Source organism: Eublepharis macularius, chromosome 16, assembly GCF_028583425.1.
Source record: "Eublepharis macularius isolate TG4126 chromosome 16, MPM_Emac_v1.0, whole genome shotgun sequence".
Classification (NCBI taxonomy): domain Eukaryota; kingdom Metazoa; phylum Chordata; class Lepidosauria; order Squamata; family Eublepharidae; genus Eublepharis; species Eublepharis macularius.
The window spans coordinates 6,580,880-6,597,328 of record NC_072805.1 but is presented as its reverse complement, the minus strand read 5'-3'; the positions used below and the strand labels follow the sequence as shown (position 1 = coordinate 6,597,328).

At 41.2% G+C, this 16,449-nt stretch overlaps 1 protein-coding gene across 1 annotated transcript in view; it reads left to right on the top strand.

Moving 5' to 3' along the window:
- The window catches only part of LRP6 (LDL receptor related protein 6), a 146,539-nt gene that overhangs the window by 52,186 nt on the left and 77,904 nt on the right, over window positions 1-16,449 (top strand). The window contains exons 4-5 of the mRNA XM_055000293.1: window positions 10,388-10,584; window positions 12,740-12,871. Coding sequence (XP_054856268.1) covers window positions 10,388-10,584; window positions 12,740-12,871 — 329 coding nt within the window. The remainder of the gene's footprint in view (window positions 1-10,387; window positions 10,585-12,739; window positions 12,872-16,449) is intronic.

The following is a 16,449-nucleotide window of genomic DNA, read 5'->3' as shown; positions in this document are numbered from 1 at the left end:
TCTTTTTCTAAAGTGTCTTTGCATTTTTGAGCTCTACAACATTATCGTGTGTTGTTGTTATCTGCAATAATGCATGAATGAGTTCAAAGACCACAACTTTTATGGGCGTATGGTGCAGTCAATTACACAGACCAAGTATGGTCAGCTTTCATATTCTCTGTAACCTTCTTCTCTTCAAATAGTGGCCAATAAGCTGGAAATATGTTTTGCCAAACAAGCAGGCTCCTTCACAGGGCAATCATAATTTCCAGTCTAGTGGGAGGCTCCCAGCCATTTCACAGTGAAGCTCATATCTGTGATCAAGCCTTGAATATTACATAAATGGGTGCTGAATCTCTCAAGTTGCAGGATTTCTGTTTCTTGAATTTTCTAAAACAAACCAGCGGGCTATTGTTCTTAAGTCTGTGGAAGAGATTTGGCTCATTGGATGGCAGTGCATGTCTTTGATACAGATAATTTATTTTACTTTATTTTATTTTTTAAAATTTATTTATGTCTGCCTTTCTAACTGAGATCCAAGATGGATTACACAATGTAAGTCCATGCAGTCAGTAAACAATACAATATGGTATGCAGAGCAGAAATTTGAAAATAAGAATAAAATTCAAATTCGTGAATATGGAGATGAAACACTGCTGAAACAAAAACATTAGTGATTTGATGTGACCTATTAACATGCAAATTACCCAGTAGGATTGTATTTTCATCCACAGACAGTGCCCAGTAGTATAGTCTCTGTTCCTTTACCAAAGCATCTCTCTGAACCAATTCTTTTTTAAAAAATTTTTTAATTAGAAGTAAAAAAAAAGCAATAACAATTGGAAGTGCATAGAACCTTATACAGAATACATTAAGCTACGATAGAAAAAAATATAGACAATAAATTTAAGTTACATAGGAAATAGAAGCACAATATATAACAAAACTGAATATCATACTTTTGCAATTCTACTTAAACATTTTATATTCAGCATTATATTCAACCTATGAAAAAAGAATACTTGCTGAGTTAATTTATTAGTTTATTTAATATGTTAGTTTGACTGTTTTAATATATGACAGAATTTCATCCAAACGTGGAAGAAAAGGACATACAGAAAAACAATAGTAAAGGAACGAGGTTAAGAGAACCAATTAATTTCTAATTAAATAAATCACAATGGTTAAAGATACCAAAATGTATAAACATCAAAGTAAGTTTCCCTCCATCACCCCTGTAATGCTTCTAAATAAAGTTTAATATCTTAGCTTGTTAATGTGATTATTTTATTTAACTATTAGACTATTGACTAAAATAAACTGTTAGTCTATTTTAGTTTTAATTATACTATAACAAAATATACAGGCCTTAAAATGAATCTCCCCCTCATTCTCTATGTGTGTTCGTTATTCCATTATCAACTTCCAAAACCCCCCTCATATAATCATTCAAGGCAAAATAATAAACCAATTAGTATCTAATTGTATAAATCATAATACTTGGAGATATCAAAACATGTAAACTTCAGGGTACGTTTTCTTCTCCATCACTGTTCTAATACTTCTGAATAGGATACCTAATAATAATCATCAGAAAAGAGAACCCATTAACATTTTATTTTCAATATTTTACTCAGCCTGGCAAATTTTGTATCTTAACTTGTTCGTTTTACTCTTATTTTACTCTTAATATTTAACTATTATAAATCTCCCCCTCAATCTCCATTTATATTCCTTTTCTTCATATTTCCTTCTAAGATATGTGCCTTAATTTGATTACTGAGTTTAGTCAGCTTCCACAGAGCCATTTAATCATTGAATGGTCTAATCAAAACAGGCCTCCTGGATCAAAGTCCAGGAGGTACACAGTATTACATCTGGGCCACAAAAATGTGAAGCACAAAAACAGGATGAGGAATACACTTCTGGGTAGTAGTGTATGCAAAAGAGATCTTGGAGTAAGAGTGGACTGTAAACTAAATATGAGCAGTCAGTGTGATGCGGTAGCAAAAAAGGCAAACTCAGTCTTGGATTGTATCAAAAGGTCCATAGCGTCAAAATCGCAGGAGGTCATAGCCTCTCTCTATACTGCCTTGGTCAAGCTGCACCTGGAGTACTGTGTGCAGTTCTGGAGGCCTCACTTCAAAAGAATGTGGACAAAATCGAGAGGGTGCAGAAGAGAGTGACGAGGATGATCAGACATTGGGAGACTGAGCCCTACGAGGAAAGGCTGAGGGCCTTAGCAATGTTTTAGTTTGGAGAAAAGGAGATTGAGGGGGAACATGATTGCTCTCTTTAAATATCTGAAAGGCTGTCATTTGGAGGAGGGCAAGGAGCTGTTCCAGTTGTCAGTAGAGGATAGGACCGGAAACAACGGGCTTAAATTACATGCAGAAAGGTACCAGCTGGATATTAGGAAAATCTTTTTCACGGTCAGAGTAGTTCAAAGGTGGAATTAGTTGCATAGGAAGGTGGCGAGCTCCCCTTCCCTGGCAGTTTTCAAGAAGAGGCTGGATGAATATTTGTCAGGGATGCTTTAGGCTGATCCTGCATTGGGCAGGGGGTTGGACTAGAAGGTCTGTATGGCCCCTTCCGATTCTGTGAAGTCCTCTTGAGCCTTCAGATAGTTTTGTGTTGACCAACAATATGTACTCTTTAAGTCCATGAAATCCGAATTCTCAAATGTTCTGCAAAAGCCCAGATTACTCCTCCTGAATTCCATTTTCCAGATTTTCTTTCTCCAGTCAGCTTTTGTTGGTAGACATGCTTTTGTCTTCTGGCAGTCTTCTTTTGATCCTATAAAAATCCTTGCACACTCTGGTCACTTTGTTGTGGTTGGATTGATAAATTGATTAATTGCTTTGGTAATTTCTTATATTCCAAAGCTGGTGCTTGAATCTCCCCATCCAGTTGCTGGATGTGAATTAATGCAGTTTTATACTGTTGCTTTATTTCATTAAACAAAATTTCCATTTTATTTGAGAGAAAAAATTATTTTTTGAGATAATATGTCCATATTGTTCACTTTAATTCCTCTTCACCTGATACAATGAGAAGTCTGCTCTTAGAATAGCTAAGTAACTGAATAACATAAAATAAGTCAGTTCTTTCTTGATGGTGATTGAGTAGTGAGGCTATCATTCTCAGTCAACTTGTGACATCAAAGTTTAGTCTACATGGACAACAAGATTGCAAAACATTCAGGGTTCGGCCATTTTCCTCCCCCCTCCTAATAAAATCAGCGATTGATTCAGTAATGGGAAAAAAAGACAAAGCAACTATTCTAGTTCATTAACATATATTTAAAAGCAAGATGATCTGGTGGTTAAATTCAGGATGAGTTGGTAGTTCAGATTGGAAAATAATCCTTATTACTATAATCTTGAATCCTTTAAGTTATTCCTTATAGATACTTTGTATTCCCAAATTAGTCCAGGAATCCAGTAGTCCAAACGGTTTAGAAAGCAGTTCTGTCTTGGTTTCTTCTCAGAAAAGGAAAGTGAAAATTAGAGAGTCATATATTAAAGTCAAAGGGAGGAAGAAAACAGATAACGTCCGAGCCTGCTAGTTTCCCAGATGGAATTAAAATAGTTCTTCTTACTTTTGATAGAAAGGTAGAAAGTTTTTTCAGCAGATGTTCTAAACAGCAGAAGTAAAATGCAGTTCACAGTTCCTTTACAATTCCTTTAAAGAGGGAAATGATTTTTTTAAAGTAATGGCAATAATCCAAACAGGGAAAACGAAAATAATCACTGTTCAAAGCTTCCTTTTAAAGAAGGTTGAGGAGAAAAATAGAACGAAAAGCAGAGAGGTCCTTGCACAATAAGAAAAATATTTACAGTCTCAGGTCAGCTTCCTTGGCGTTCCAGCCGCATACGATTCTGCCTCTGCAAAGATGTTCGTGTGTCTCCTGGGTCGGGGAGATTTCAACTCAAATTAAAGAGCCCCAAACTCCCCAGATCAGCCCAGTATTGCTCGCTTGGGAGTCTCTTAGAGATAAAGAGACCAGTTTGGGTCAATGTTTTCAATCCACCTGGCTATAAATAGCCCAGCAGACAGAATCAGCAGAGAGCCCACAAATGCGAGCCTCGCTCAGCCGCCATCTTGAGAATTCTCTGAACCATTTCTTTACAGCACAGCCCTATTGCCTGAATAAAAAGCCCTCCTGAATAATTCAGTTTTCTGTAGTTTGCGGAAAGCCAAGAGAGTGAGAGCTTTCTTAACCTCATTTTTTTAATAATGACGTTTTATTAAAAAAATTCATCTTGGTTATAAAAACATACAAAAGAAAAAGAAGAGCCAGTTTGATGTAGTGGTTAAGAACCAGCTTGGTGTAGTGGTTAAGAGCAGCAGGACTCTAATCTGCAGAACCGGGTTTAATTCCCCACTCCTCCACTTGAAGCCAACTGGGTGACCTTGGGTCAATCACAGCTTCTCAGAGTTCTTTCAGCCCCACCCACCTCACAGGATGATTGTTGTGGGGATAATAATAACATACTTCGTAAACCACTCTGAGTGGGCATTGTTGCCCTGAAGGGTGGTATATAAATCAAATGTTGTTATTATTATTATATTTCTAAAAGATAAAGAAAAAGAAAAAAAAGAGCAAAAAAATAAGATAGAAGGTAAGCCACTCCCTAAGATGGGGCCACGACAGAGAATGCATGTGTCCTGGAAGATGCTGATTTTGCCCATGTGCGGGACGGTATCTGCAGAAGTCCCTGTTATTTTATTTACTTCATTTATACCCTGCCTTTATCCACACTGGGGATCCAAAGTTATGTACATCTTTTTCTTGTCTTCCATTTTATCCACACAAAACTCTGTGAGGTAGGTTACGCTGAGAGAGTGTATGAGTGGCCCAAGATCACCCACCAAACTTTCATGGCACTGCGGGAATTCAAGCCTGGGTCTGCCGGATCCCAGTCCAACACCTTAACAACCACTATACCACCCTGGCTGTTTTGAGCACACTTGGAAACCAGCTCCATAGAAAAGAGTGGGGGCTTCTTAGACTTGTTTACCCCAGCACTTAATTACTTGTAGTTAAAATGTGAGAAGACACCATGGAAAAAGATCTTATTTTAATTTGGAAATTCTGACGACAGTATTTTGACCTGAGATGGATCATTCCCATACAGGCCTGATTCTCTGATCAGGCCATCCAAGCACCAGTGTGATGTTGTGTGGGTTGGTCAGAGAAATAATCCTAGGCTCCAGGACTGTAGCTAGCCTGTGGTGAATGAGGTAATAGCCATTTGGAGAGGTTGGCAGGTTACTGGTGGGAAGTTCCTGGTGTCTCCAGTTTTGAAACTACCCCTGCCATGCATGCCTTGTGGCCTTTTCAAGGAAGCCGTATGTGCCAGCATTGCTGTTCCTTGCTTGAAAGGAGGGTTACTGACCTCTAGGTGAGGCCTGGAGATCTCCCAGAATTACAACTGATCTCCAGACTACACTGGGGGGGAAGGATGGTGTCCCCCCCTCCCCCCGCAATGGTACTCAATAAATCTCAATTACAAGTATAGGAATAGAAATTATTTCAGTCAGTGCAAGAAGAAAGTGTAGATGTCTGAAGTGCTACTCATACAATCAATGTACTTCCTAAACGCATACTAATACATGTAATAGATGGATAATGGATAAATTACTTGGCTTATTGAGGAGTGACATCCATGAAAGTACACTGTGACTGCATGTTGACTGCAGTTTGAAGAACCTCTGAAGAAGCGCAGCAAAACGGGCTTTCCGCTAGCAGCCTGTTGGGGGCGGGGGTGACATACTATAGCGTCTCCTGGACCTGGGGCGATCTGGAAAACGTAAGAAATATCAAATGTTAATTGCAAAACAACAAAAGACTTATAACTTACATCATATCCAGGGAGACATAGTAGCTTGGAGAATACTCTTATTCTGCAGTAGGAGAGAAGAAACAACAGTTATTTTGTATACTTTGCATTTCTCTAACCAGCTGTGACTGTGGCTGGCATGTTATGAAATATGTTGACAATCTGTATCTTGGCCATCATAACTCATGTAATTTATCCATTATCCATTTATTACATGTATTATTATGTTTTTTGGAAGTACATTGATTGTATGAGTAGCACTTTAGCACATTTGCGCTTTCTTCTTGCACTGAATGAAATAATTTATATTCTTGTGATTGAGATTTTTTGGGTATACCAGCAGGGGGACACCCTCCTTTCCACCTGGTTTGTTCCTGTGGTAGCTTCTTGGTGGTTCTCCTGGTTCTCCAGACTACACTGACCAGTTGTCCAAGAGAAAATGGCAGCTGTGGAGGGAGGATGTATGGTATTATACCCCACTGAGGTCCCTCCTTTCCCCAACCCCTCCATCCTTCCTAGATTCCACCCCCAAACTCTCTGGGAGTTTCCTAATCCTGAGCTGGCAACCCTACTTGGGAGTGACAGAATACCTTGAATCAGCCATGTCAAACCATATACATAAATCATGGTTTGATGTTGCAGTCCTATGAAAGAATGAGCTCAGTGTGTTTAGGACTGAAGTTCTCAGAATGTTACTGGTGGTATTTTAGTGGTCAAGTGTCCAGTACTCAAGTGCAACACCAATATCTAAATGCAAGTGCTTTTTTCCAGCCAAGCAAATGTTGCCTTATCTGTAGTTCCCAGCTGTCTCACCATTTCCTGTAACCCTCTATGCATTTTTGAATACTGAATTGCTCCAGGCTCCTCGTGAATTCCTCTCTTCCTGCAAGACTTTTTAAGCAGCTGCATTAAGAGGCCCAATACCTGTGAGAATATCCCGTTAAGTGCCTCAGGCTAACCTCATAGTTAACTATACTGGTACTAGACAAAATTAGTCAATGATTTTCTTTTAACAAAGGAAAAACAAACAAAAAGAACTAAAGTGAGAGGAAGACAATCTTCTTATCAATCAGTAACTTTGCCCAAGTTACTTGGTTGTATGCATTAGTTAAGATATACTTAAATGAAAATATTGTAGAGAACTTTGTTATTTCAGTTTTTTTCCATTTCAGAAAAGAATAAGGAAACGTTTACACTAGTTTTGACTAAAATGCTTCTTCATTATGTTTTACATCAGTTACTGAATTGGATATAAATTACAAGTGCATCATTTTGCCTAAGACAGGATTTCTCAGAGGGACATGTTTACAGAATTCTTGTCTCCTTCAAGACCCACTTAGTAATCTCAGGTCTAATTAAGAAACTCTTCTATTTTAATGTATATGCCACATTGACTGGCAGTTCAGACCACCATGTTTGAGAATCTTTGGGCTAGATGTCTCGGAGACAAATATACAAACATCTGAAAGGAAAAAATATTCATAATCTACCAATAGATCATAACGTGAATCCCATAGTCTGCTCTGCGGCTAAGTAGATTTGCATGGGAGCCAGTGTAAAAAACGAGAATAGGAAGGATACTACCACATTTAGCAAGTTACCATTTAGAAACTGATGCTCATGAAAAGATTATCAGTGCAGCTTCTCTTCTATAAATTTTATTTTATTTAGAAAATATATATGCCACCTCTCCAGAGCCTTGCTCAAGATATCTCACTAAGTAAAAAGTCGTACAATATCATAAAAACCAAAGTCATTAAATAAAACTGCTACCAAAAAACCCTCAGTAAGCCATAGTAGCAGTTTTAAAAGATGAAGAATCCTACAGTTAAAAGCCAGGGTAAAGAAAAATGTTCTGGTGCCTAAAGGACAGTAAAGTCGGTGCCAGACAAGCCTTAAGGGGGTGGGTGTTCCCAAGACAAGGGGTCACCACTGAAATTGCCCCGGTATGCATTCACTTCCCAGTTAATGAGAAAACCAAGCCCAAAAAGGCCCGTTTAATTCTTTCATTAGGGAAAATGAAAGGAGAAACCTATGAAAGCCTGTCCATCCATTTTCTCCTTTCCGCCCCCCTTACCACTCCCCCTTCTTCCGCCTTCTTGCCCTCTTCTCCCTCCTCTGTCCCTTTCTGTTCAGTGGGCTGGGGTGGTGATCCATGAGGTTTGCAGTGTGGCGCGTGGGCAGGCATGCCCAGGAATGGACAGGTGGGGAGGAGGAGAATCACTCTCCCGCCTGCCTCTTTGGGAATCTCAGAGCGGAACCACAAGTGACGCCTGACACAGGTTGGACACTTGCCAGCTTCCCTCAAGTTTTGATGGGAAATGTAGGCAGCTTGGCGGAATGTTGGACAAGTGACGGTTGAAAAGTCCATTGGACAGCAGTCAGAGAGCGAAGCTGCGAGACCAGGACGCCTACATTTCCCATCAAAACTTGAGGGAAGCTGGCAAGTGTCCAACCTGTGCCTTTTGTCACTTGTAGTTCCACTCTCAGATGCTGTTTCGAAGGCGGAGTGCCAACATATACCATGTGGCACACAGTCCCTGTTGTGGTGCCCTTGAGGCAGGTGGAGAGTTGGGCGGAGGGAAGAGGCTTGCTTTCCTGTTGGGCCCCTGCTGCAGCCACTGGCCCCAAGAGCAACTTCAGCAGCCCTCAGATAAAGTAAGTGCAGGAATCAACAGCAGTGGTGGGCAAGGGGAAAAGAGCCAAAGTGGGAAGGCTCATTATTGGCCTGGGCAGCTAAAGTGAATTACACATATGGTATCCTGACCTGGATAGCCCAGGTGAGCCTAATCTCGTCACATCTCAGAAACTAAGCAGGGTCAGACTTGTCATCAACAGATTTCCTAGGCCATTAACAAAGAATATAAGAAGCTAAAGACTCAGCCGTGGTATAGGGCTCAGGGCAGGACGGAATGGGGCATGGCGGTCAAAAGGAGGGACCGGGAGGGACAAGCACTGAATAGCACTGGCACGCTCTCCCCCCACAGTCCAAAGATTGACCGGAGATTATTGGGAAAGCACATGTGACAAGGGGAAAGATTAAGCATGCTTGCTCCAGCACTGCCTCTTCAATCTGACCCCCCCCCCCCCGCTACTCTGGACTTTTAAAAAAAAATGTGGCCACCCAATCAAGGCTGTCCTGACTTGGGATAGCCCAGGTGAACCTGATCTCATCAGATCTCAGAAGCTAAGCAGGGTTGGCCTTGGTTAGTAATTGAATCTAACAAAGATCAGAATTGCAGAGGCTGGCAGTGGCTGACCACCTCTGTTAGTCTCTTGCCATGAAAACCCCACCCGGAGTCACTATAAGTCAGCTATGACTTGAGGGTACTCTTCATCACCACACATATAATAAAAAAACCAAAACTTAAGGAAGTGAAAGAAGAAAAAGAAATGCATGTCCCTGCTCTCCATCTGTCCAAGCAGCTTGCAACACATCATTTGAATAACATATCGGTATAGGGAAACCCGAAAACTAATTTTAAGTAATCAGTTCTTACCAAATACTTCTGTATTTTACTGTGACTGATATGTAAGAAGTGACAGTCTAAAATAATTCCATTGCCAGATGCCTTTTAAATTGGTCAGCCTGTTGGAGAGGGGAAAGAATATTGATTAGGGAAACATTATTTCTCCAGGAAATCATAGGAAAAAATAGCCCAAGTACTGAGAGAGCCTGCTTCCTCTTTGTTTTTAAGTTTTTTCTTTCTTATCAGAGTGAACAGTTACATCTTGTGAGAATAATTCAATGAGACTGAATTCTAACGTGCTCTCCTGTGACTGAAATGCAAAGCTGCTTTGCCAGCTAAGGAAGGTTCTTGAATTAATTTTCTTCTCATTTTACCCTGCAGCAGCAGTCCTAATTAATAAGTTAACACATTACTGGCTGAAGGGAAATGCTCTCACAGAGTCCCCCAGGAAGCATTTTTGCTAATGAGATGGGTTCTTAGAGGCCAAAGTAACATGAGCAGGAAAAAAATGTTATTTCAGCAACTGTCAGGCACTGAGTTGCTGCGCACTCCCCTTCTTTCTGTATTTGCACTGAAATAATTATGCACACTGTTCAGTCATAAAATGGTGTTTGTAGCATGATTTTGTCTGACTTTGAAAAGTTTTAAAGTTAAGGCTGCTTCTCTTAAAGATCCAGAAAGGATGATGCTGATGAGGTCGGCAGCCAGTCCTACAGAGGTGAGCGATGCTTGGGGCAGCCAAGAGGCTCCATCCAGGGACAAAGACTTCGGTAGGGGCTGAAGCCCTTCCTCCCATTGCGCATGGTTCAAATACTATGTATTGAAATAATGTGTTTCTGAAAGTGCTTAAGATCTTGAAATGTTTCCTCAGATACGTAAATGGTACACTGCAAATACAAATCCCCCAATTTACTAACCTTGAAAAGAAATCTGTTCCCCTCATTTTTAAAAAATTGGATCTGAAGCAACATTAGCAGTTTAGCACTGAAGGAAAAAACAGCCTGCCAGCATCCAGTCAGAGCATCTTCCTGTGGCTCTGCCGATGGGGCGTATGGATGGAACTCTCACTCTTCTCCTGCGTTCCCTTTCCAGGCAAGCCGTCATTAAAGGATCCCTCCCACATCCTTTCGCTCTGACCTTATTTGGGAACACGCTGTACTGGACTGATTGGACCACTCGCTCCGTCTTGGCCTGCAACAAATATACAGGGGAGAACTTGCGTGAAATACATTCCAACATCTTTTCTCCCATGGATATCCATGTGTTCAGCCAACAGAGGCAACCAAATGGTGAGTCTGCTAGAGGGAGAGCCACGTAAGGCTCCTTAGGCTGAAGGAGCCTAAGGACATATAGACCACTGGCTCAGTTCAGCCATAGTGTCAAATTAGGAAGTTTAACTGTGATGTGCCTCTGGCAATGCATGGCTTGCTTCTATCCAAAGAAGGCTGGCCTGTTCCTTCCCTCCCATTGGCCAGACAGCTTCTGCCTTTGAACCTCAGAGACTTCCACTCTTCCTTGCCGCAGGATTCCAGATCATGACTTAACCCTGATTTATGGGGAAAGTGTAACCGTGCCTTATAGTTTTGCTTCAGCAGCAAACTATGATATGCCACAGAAGTGGAAGCCTCAACACATGTGAGGTGAATGGAAGAGAGCCGCCATAAACCCAAGGATTTCTGCAGTGTGTTCACATTGCAGCAAGTCACGGTTAGCTGTTATGTCTACTATATGCCTGTAAGTTGGCAAAATGGATTCAGAAGTCATAGTTTAGAGGGGGGTTATGAGCTGTGGCTTTAGCTTTTTGAAAAGTGGTAGCCGTGCTAGACTGTCATAGCAAAATAAAACACAAGTCCAGTGGCACCTTAAAGATACATTTTACATTTCTTTCAGTATAAGCTTTTATGAGTTGTGGCTCACTTCTTCAGATGTGTGCTGCTTGCACAGAGTGAGCTGAGATTCAAAAAACTCGTAGTGAAATATTGTTAGTCTTTAAGGTGTCACTGGACTTAAAGATTTAGCTAAATACATCTGGATTGGTGTGTTGTCTGGATTTCCAAAACAGGGTTTTGGCCGTTGCTTTCCCTCCAGGCGCTCTGGGTGAGATGGGACTGCGGAATGAGCACTGCTGATAGAAAACCAACAACAGAGTTCTGAACTGTGGCTGGCCTACTCATAATTTAGTTTCTAAAAAAAATATTTTTATTTTGCATTTACTTACTAAAAGTGTACATTCTTCTGTGTCCAGAGAGGCTCAGAGTAGGTAGTTTGCGAAGCCTGAAGTTTAGCCTGAAGTCTGAATTGATCTACTGTTTGTTTTTTCTTCTGTTTTCTTTAGAAAACTTACTCTGTTGATATAGTCAGAGGAGAAAGAGTATATATTTTGTGGATTCTCTTTTATAAAAGGCCAGTTTGCCAACATTTCGCACAATAAATAATTTTGTTTTGAGGGAGGGTTGCTAGCTAATGTTTATGCTTGCAAAAGAAAGCTGCTGTTACGTTGTTTGACTTAGATGGCACATCAAAGTTCAGCTGTTTAGAACAAACCACCAGATTAAGTGGTTTATCTTGGTTAGTAGCACTGTATCATTTCCCCTCACCCTCTGTGTATGCTTTGGCTCTTTGTTTTTGGAAAGCACTGTGTGAAACAAATTGGTTGAAGCTATTCTTTTATTTTGTTTTGCTTTGCTTTGTAAAACTACATGACAAGAAAAAGTAACTGTATTAATAGAGACTTATGCTCATTTGCAGTGCAGAGCTTTCTTTATGTTCATTCCATCTTCTTTCACAATCCCCTCAATCATGTATGTGCATGATTATAACCTACAGTCATGCGAGCAATTAATTCTGATAAAGATGTCAGCACCTTCTCTGCTCTATCCTTTCCCTCAATCTTCTCTCCCTAGAACTTGCATTCTGCTATTGGAATATTCATAAACATTCAGGCTAAGCAAAATGAGCTAATCACTAGCAAGTGCTGGGTTCTGAAACCAATAGAATGGTCCTAAAGCTGCAGATGTATTCTTTTGGCACGCTGATCAAATATTTGAGGCGTTAATTGGCAAAATCAATATTTTCTATAAAATATTGACCTGTACCTTTTGTGATTTAATCAGATTAATCTTGTGATTTAATCAGATTAATCAAAACTGGCTTTGACTTTGAAAATGATTATAGGGAAGCTATGTGGGACCTCACCTCTTCTTTATAAATTCTCTTCTGTCTTCTAATTTCTGTAGCTGGCTCAGGCAGGATTCTGGAGAGGTGGCGCATAAATTCCTTAAATAAACTCCCTCACTTTTTTACTTTTTGTGACTGCTTCAGCTGTCCATATCCTTCCAACTTCAATACTTACACCTCTTAACTTGCAAGGTAATGCTACTTAGTGCTACCAGGACAATTGGCCTGTGCTTGACAGCTACAAACCCATGCATTTGTGTTTGACAGCTACAAACCCCTGTGGAGCCAGTAACGGGGGCTGCTCCCATTTGTGCCTGATGTCTCCCGTCAAGCCATCTTATCGGTGTGCGTGTCCCACGGGAGTGAAGCTCCTTGAGAATGAGAAGACCTGCAGAAATGGTATGCTTTGGCTTTCAAACAATATTATGGAATAACCCTAACCCTGACAAAATAAGTGATCTGTTCCCGTACTTGAGCAACGTACCTTTTTGGCAAGCATGCCTCAGGCAAATATGTGGAAAAGTTCTGCTCTAATGCACACTACAGCATTAAACTGTGGGGAATGGTGCCAGATGCATAGAGGTGATGCATGTGCAAAATTACAGGGTGGAGAGAATCATGGTGCAGGCTGGGCCAAGAGTACTATAGTACTGCAGCACCAAAGCTCATACATGAACTCGTGCATGAGAGTTCTGAATGCTTCCCTTGCCAAGAGACGATTGTTAGTGGGTTGGGAAGGGGCACCACTGTTGTATGAATGGAGGGGGGGTATCAAAAAGTTTAAGAAGGACTGCGTTTGTGGTACATGCACATCTTCTTTCCTGGCAAGGCTGGATGTGGTTTTGCTTTTAAATATTTCTTGAAAGGCCATTAAAAATATAAAACACCAATATAAATCTGAAGAGCAGTTTCTGATCAGGTCTGTAGCCACACAACACCCAGATTGCTATGAAGGGGCAGCAATAGGAAAGGAAGAAGGGGAGGGGGAGAGAGCCAGTGTAGTGTAGTGGCTAGAGTGATGGACTAGGATCTGAACAACGCAGGTTTGATTCCTCGCTCTGCTATGGAAGCTCACTGAGTGACCTTGGGCTAGTCACACACTCTCACCCTACTTCACAGGGTTGTTGTGTGGGGGAAAATAGAGCAGAGGAGAATGATGTAATGAGGGGTATAAATGAGGTAAAATAAAGTAAGTAAAAATAAAGCCTTTATACTGACGGAGCTCAAGCAAACAGAATAGAATTTGTCTAGTACTTAAAAGACAAGAGGTGGAACTTCCTGTAGGTGTGTGTGTGTGTGGGGGGGGGGTCATATATGGAGTGGAAGTGCAGAAAAATCCCTCTCCCTCGATGCTCCATGGCCATTTATAGGCCCATTCTCCATTATTTTTTCTAATCCTTCTTGAACTCACATAACCTAGCAGTCATCAACTACACCTTGCTGTAAATAATTCCCTCAGTCTATATGTTAAACTATGCAGTGGCATCCTTGTAGCTGTTTAGTCCTGATGTTCAAAGATAACAAAGCGAATACTTCGTTGATTCCGTCTGAGCTTTCTCACTGTGGCCTATGGTAATCTTACTAGAAAGCAGTTTACTTCATGTTGCTTTTAATCTGGAGTGAATAACGTTGTGGAAAATGGCAGGTGGCTGTAGTCTCCAGAAAGAAGAGGAGTGGCCACAATGGTTGGCATATCATTTCTTTGTCTGGCAAAATTGGCAGAGTTTTGCATAATAAAGCATTGATAGTTTTTCCCCCCAGGGGAAGAATATGACATGAAGGGGGGTTGGGTAAGCATGTGGAGTAGCCTTTTTTGATAATTTTTTGTGGCAGCTGGCCTTTTCTAATAATTTGAGTAAGTTTTAGACAGAAAGCTTCTAACTAGTTCACCTTTAAGAGGCGTTCCAGAGCATTTACATAAGCATTGTGTTACTGGAGACTTGCATTCTGCCACATCTTCCCCAGTGGCCAGCTTTTCAAAATTTTACAAGCAAGGCAGTGGTTTGTTACAAGTACCTGATACCCACCAGTATACTTTTGTACACAGAGATTCCGTTTGACTATTCACTTAATTACTATTCAATTATTTTTATTTTTCATTATCTAATCTCACAGAAAATTGAGAGGTTACCCCTCCATAATCTCGTCTTGTATGACAGTTCTGGTTTCCTGGACTAGCAGTAAGAACTTTGTGTCTAATTCAGTATTAGAACTTGGGTTCACTCAGGAAAATTGGGAGGGGGGGGTAAATTAAGGACAGATAAAAGAACATGGCTCTTCTTACGGTGCAAAATTAATAGAATGTGCTGTAGGCTGGTGATTTGGATGACTTTAAAACAAGTTCTACAGATCCATGGAAGATAAGACTTCAGTAGGTATCCATGATAATTAAACATAACTCCATTTTCAGAAGCAGAGAAATACCAGTTGCTAGGTAGGGAGTGGCATACAGCACAGCTTGTCTGTTGCTTTCCTGGTCTGCATGGGGGCTTCTCAGAAGCATCGTGGAAACAGGACATTTGTCTAAATGGCCTTTCTGGTCTTCTTGAACCTCCCGGCCAGTTTTTAAATTCTTATACAAGGAGGATCGCTTGTGCTGTTACTTTGAATCTCATCTCCCATTTGGTTTTGAGGAATAAAACCAGGGCTTTTTTTTAAGGAGGAACGCGGGGGAATGGAGTTCCGGAACCTCTTGAAAATGGTCACATGGCTGCTGGCCCCGCCCCCTGATCTCCAGACAGAGTGGAGTTGAGACTGCCCTCCACGCCGCTCCAGCAATCTCAACTCCCCTCTGTCTGGAGATCAGGGGGCGGGGCCAGCAGCCATGTGACCATTCCCCCCCCCCCAGGGCAGCCCACCTCTTTTCCCAGAAAAAAAGCCCTGAATAAAACTGTTTTGCTTTCTGGGTTGGTTTCCATCCTTACACAGCATAATGAAATGGGTGAAGTCTTCCATGTTTAGCAGTTTCTTTTTTTGTTTAAAAGAACTGTAGAAAACCAAAAGAAAAGGCATGGAAAAAATTGGTGTTAAAGTCTGGCCTGGAAGAAAGCCAAGATGTATGTTATGTGTGTCAGTTATTTTGAGTTTTTCCAGAGGAGTTAGCCCTGTTAGTCTGTTGTTGCAAAATAGCAGAGTCCAGTAGCACCTTTAAGACTAACCAACTTTATTGTAGCATAAGCTTTTGAGAACCCAATGTTTAAGATTTCAGATTTTTTTCTACAAACCTGGCGTGTTTTTCAGGTTTGTGTAAAGATCTGTCTTGTGAGTTCATGGCTCCAGATTTAAATATCTACAGATTTGGCCACATTGAGAATTAGATATATTGATACTCTGGTACAATAAAATAGCTGTTCTGGTTAGATATGTAACGTTTGTTTTTTAAAAAGGGTCACGAAAAGCTCTAATGAAGAGAACTGTGGGTTTTTTTAAAAAAAAAAACATAATAGAAGCAGCACTTGTAGCTTTAAGAAACAAATGCCCTCAGTGACTGTTGCTAGGTAACCACAACCGTATTACCTTGGCTTATGTCAGTAAAGGAGGGGCTGTTATGTCCTTTGAGGGGGGCACTTGTCAGGGAAGGCCCAGCAGCAACCATCAAGTGACTTGCATGCTTCATGGGCCTGGCTGCTTACTAATGTTCAACAGCAGTTGCCCCGCAAAAGCTGGTGTGGTGTGGTTTAGTGGTTAGAGTTTCAGACTAGGATCTGGGTGGCCCAGGTTCAAATCCCCCCTCTGCCATGGAAGCTGGCTGGGTGACCTTGGGCCAGTCACACCCTCTCTGCCTAACCTACCTCACAGGGTTGCTAGGTCCCCTTACCATCCTGGCGGGAGGCTGGGGACCTGGGGCTTACCTTTGTTGTTGCCTCAGCACACTTCACCAGGGTGTGCAAAGCGCACGCAACCTTGTACCTACGTGATGATATCACTTCCAGTGATGTCATCATGCGGGTGCAGGAGCATGTGTACACTTAGTAATG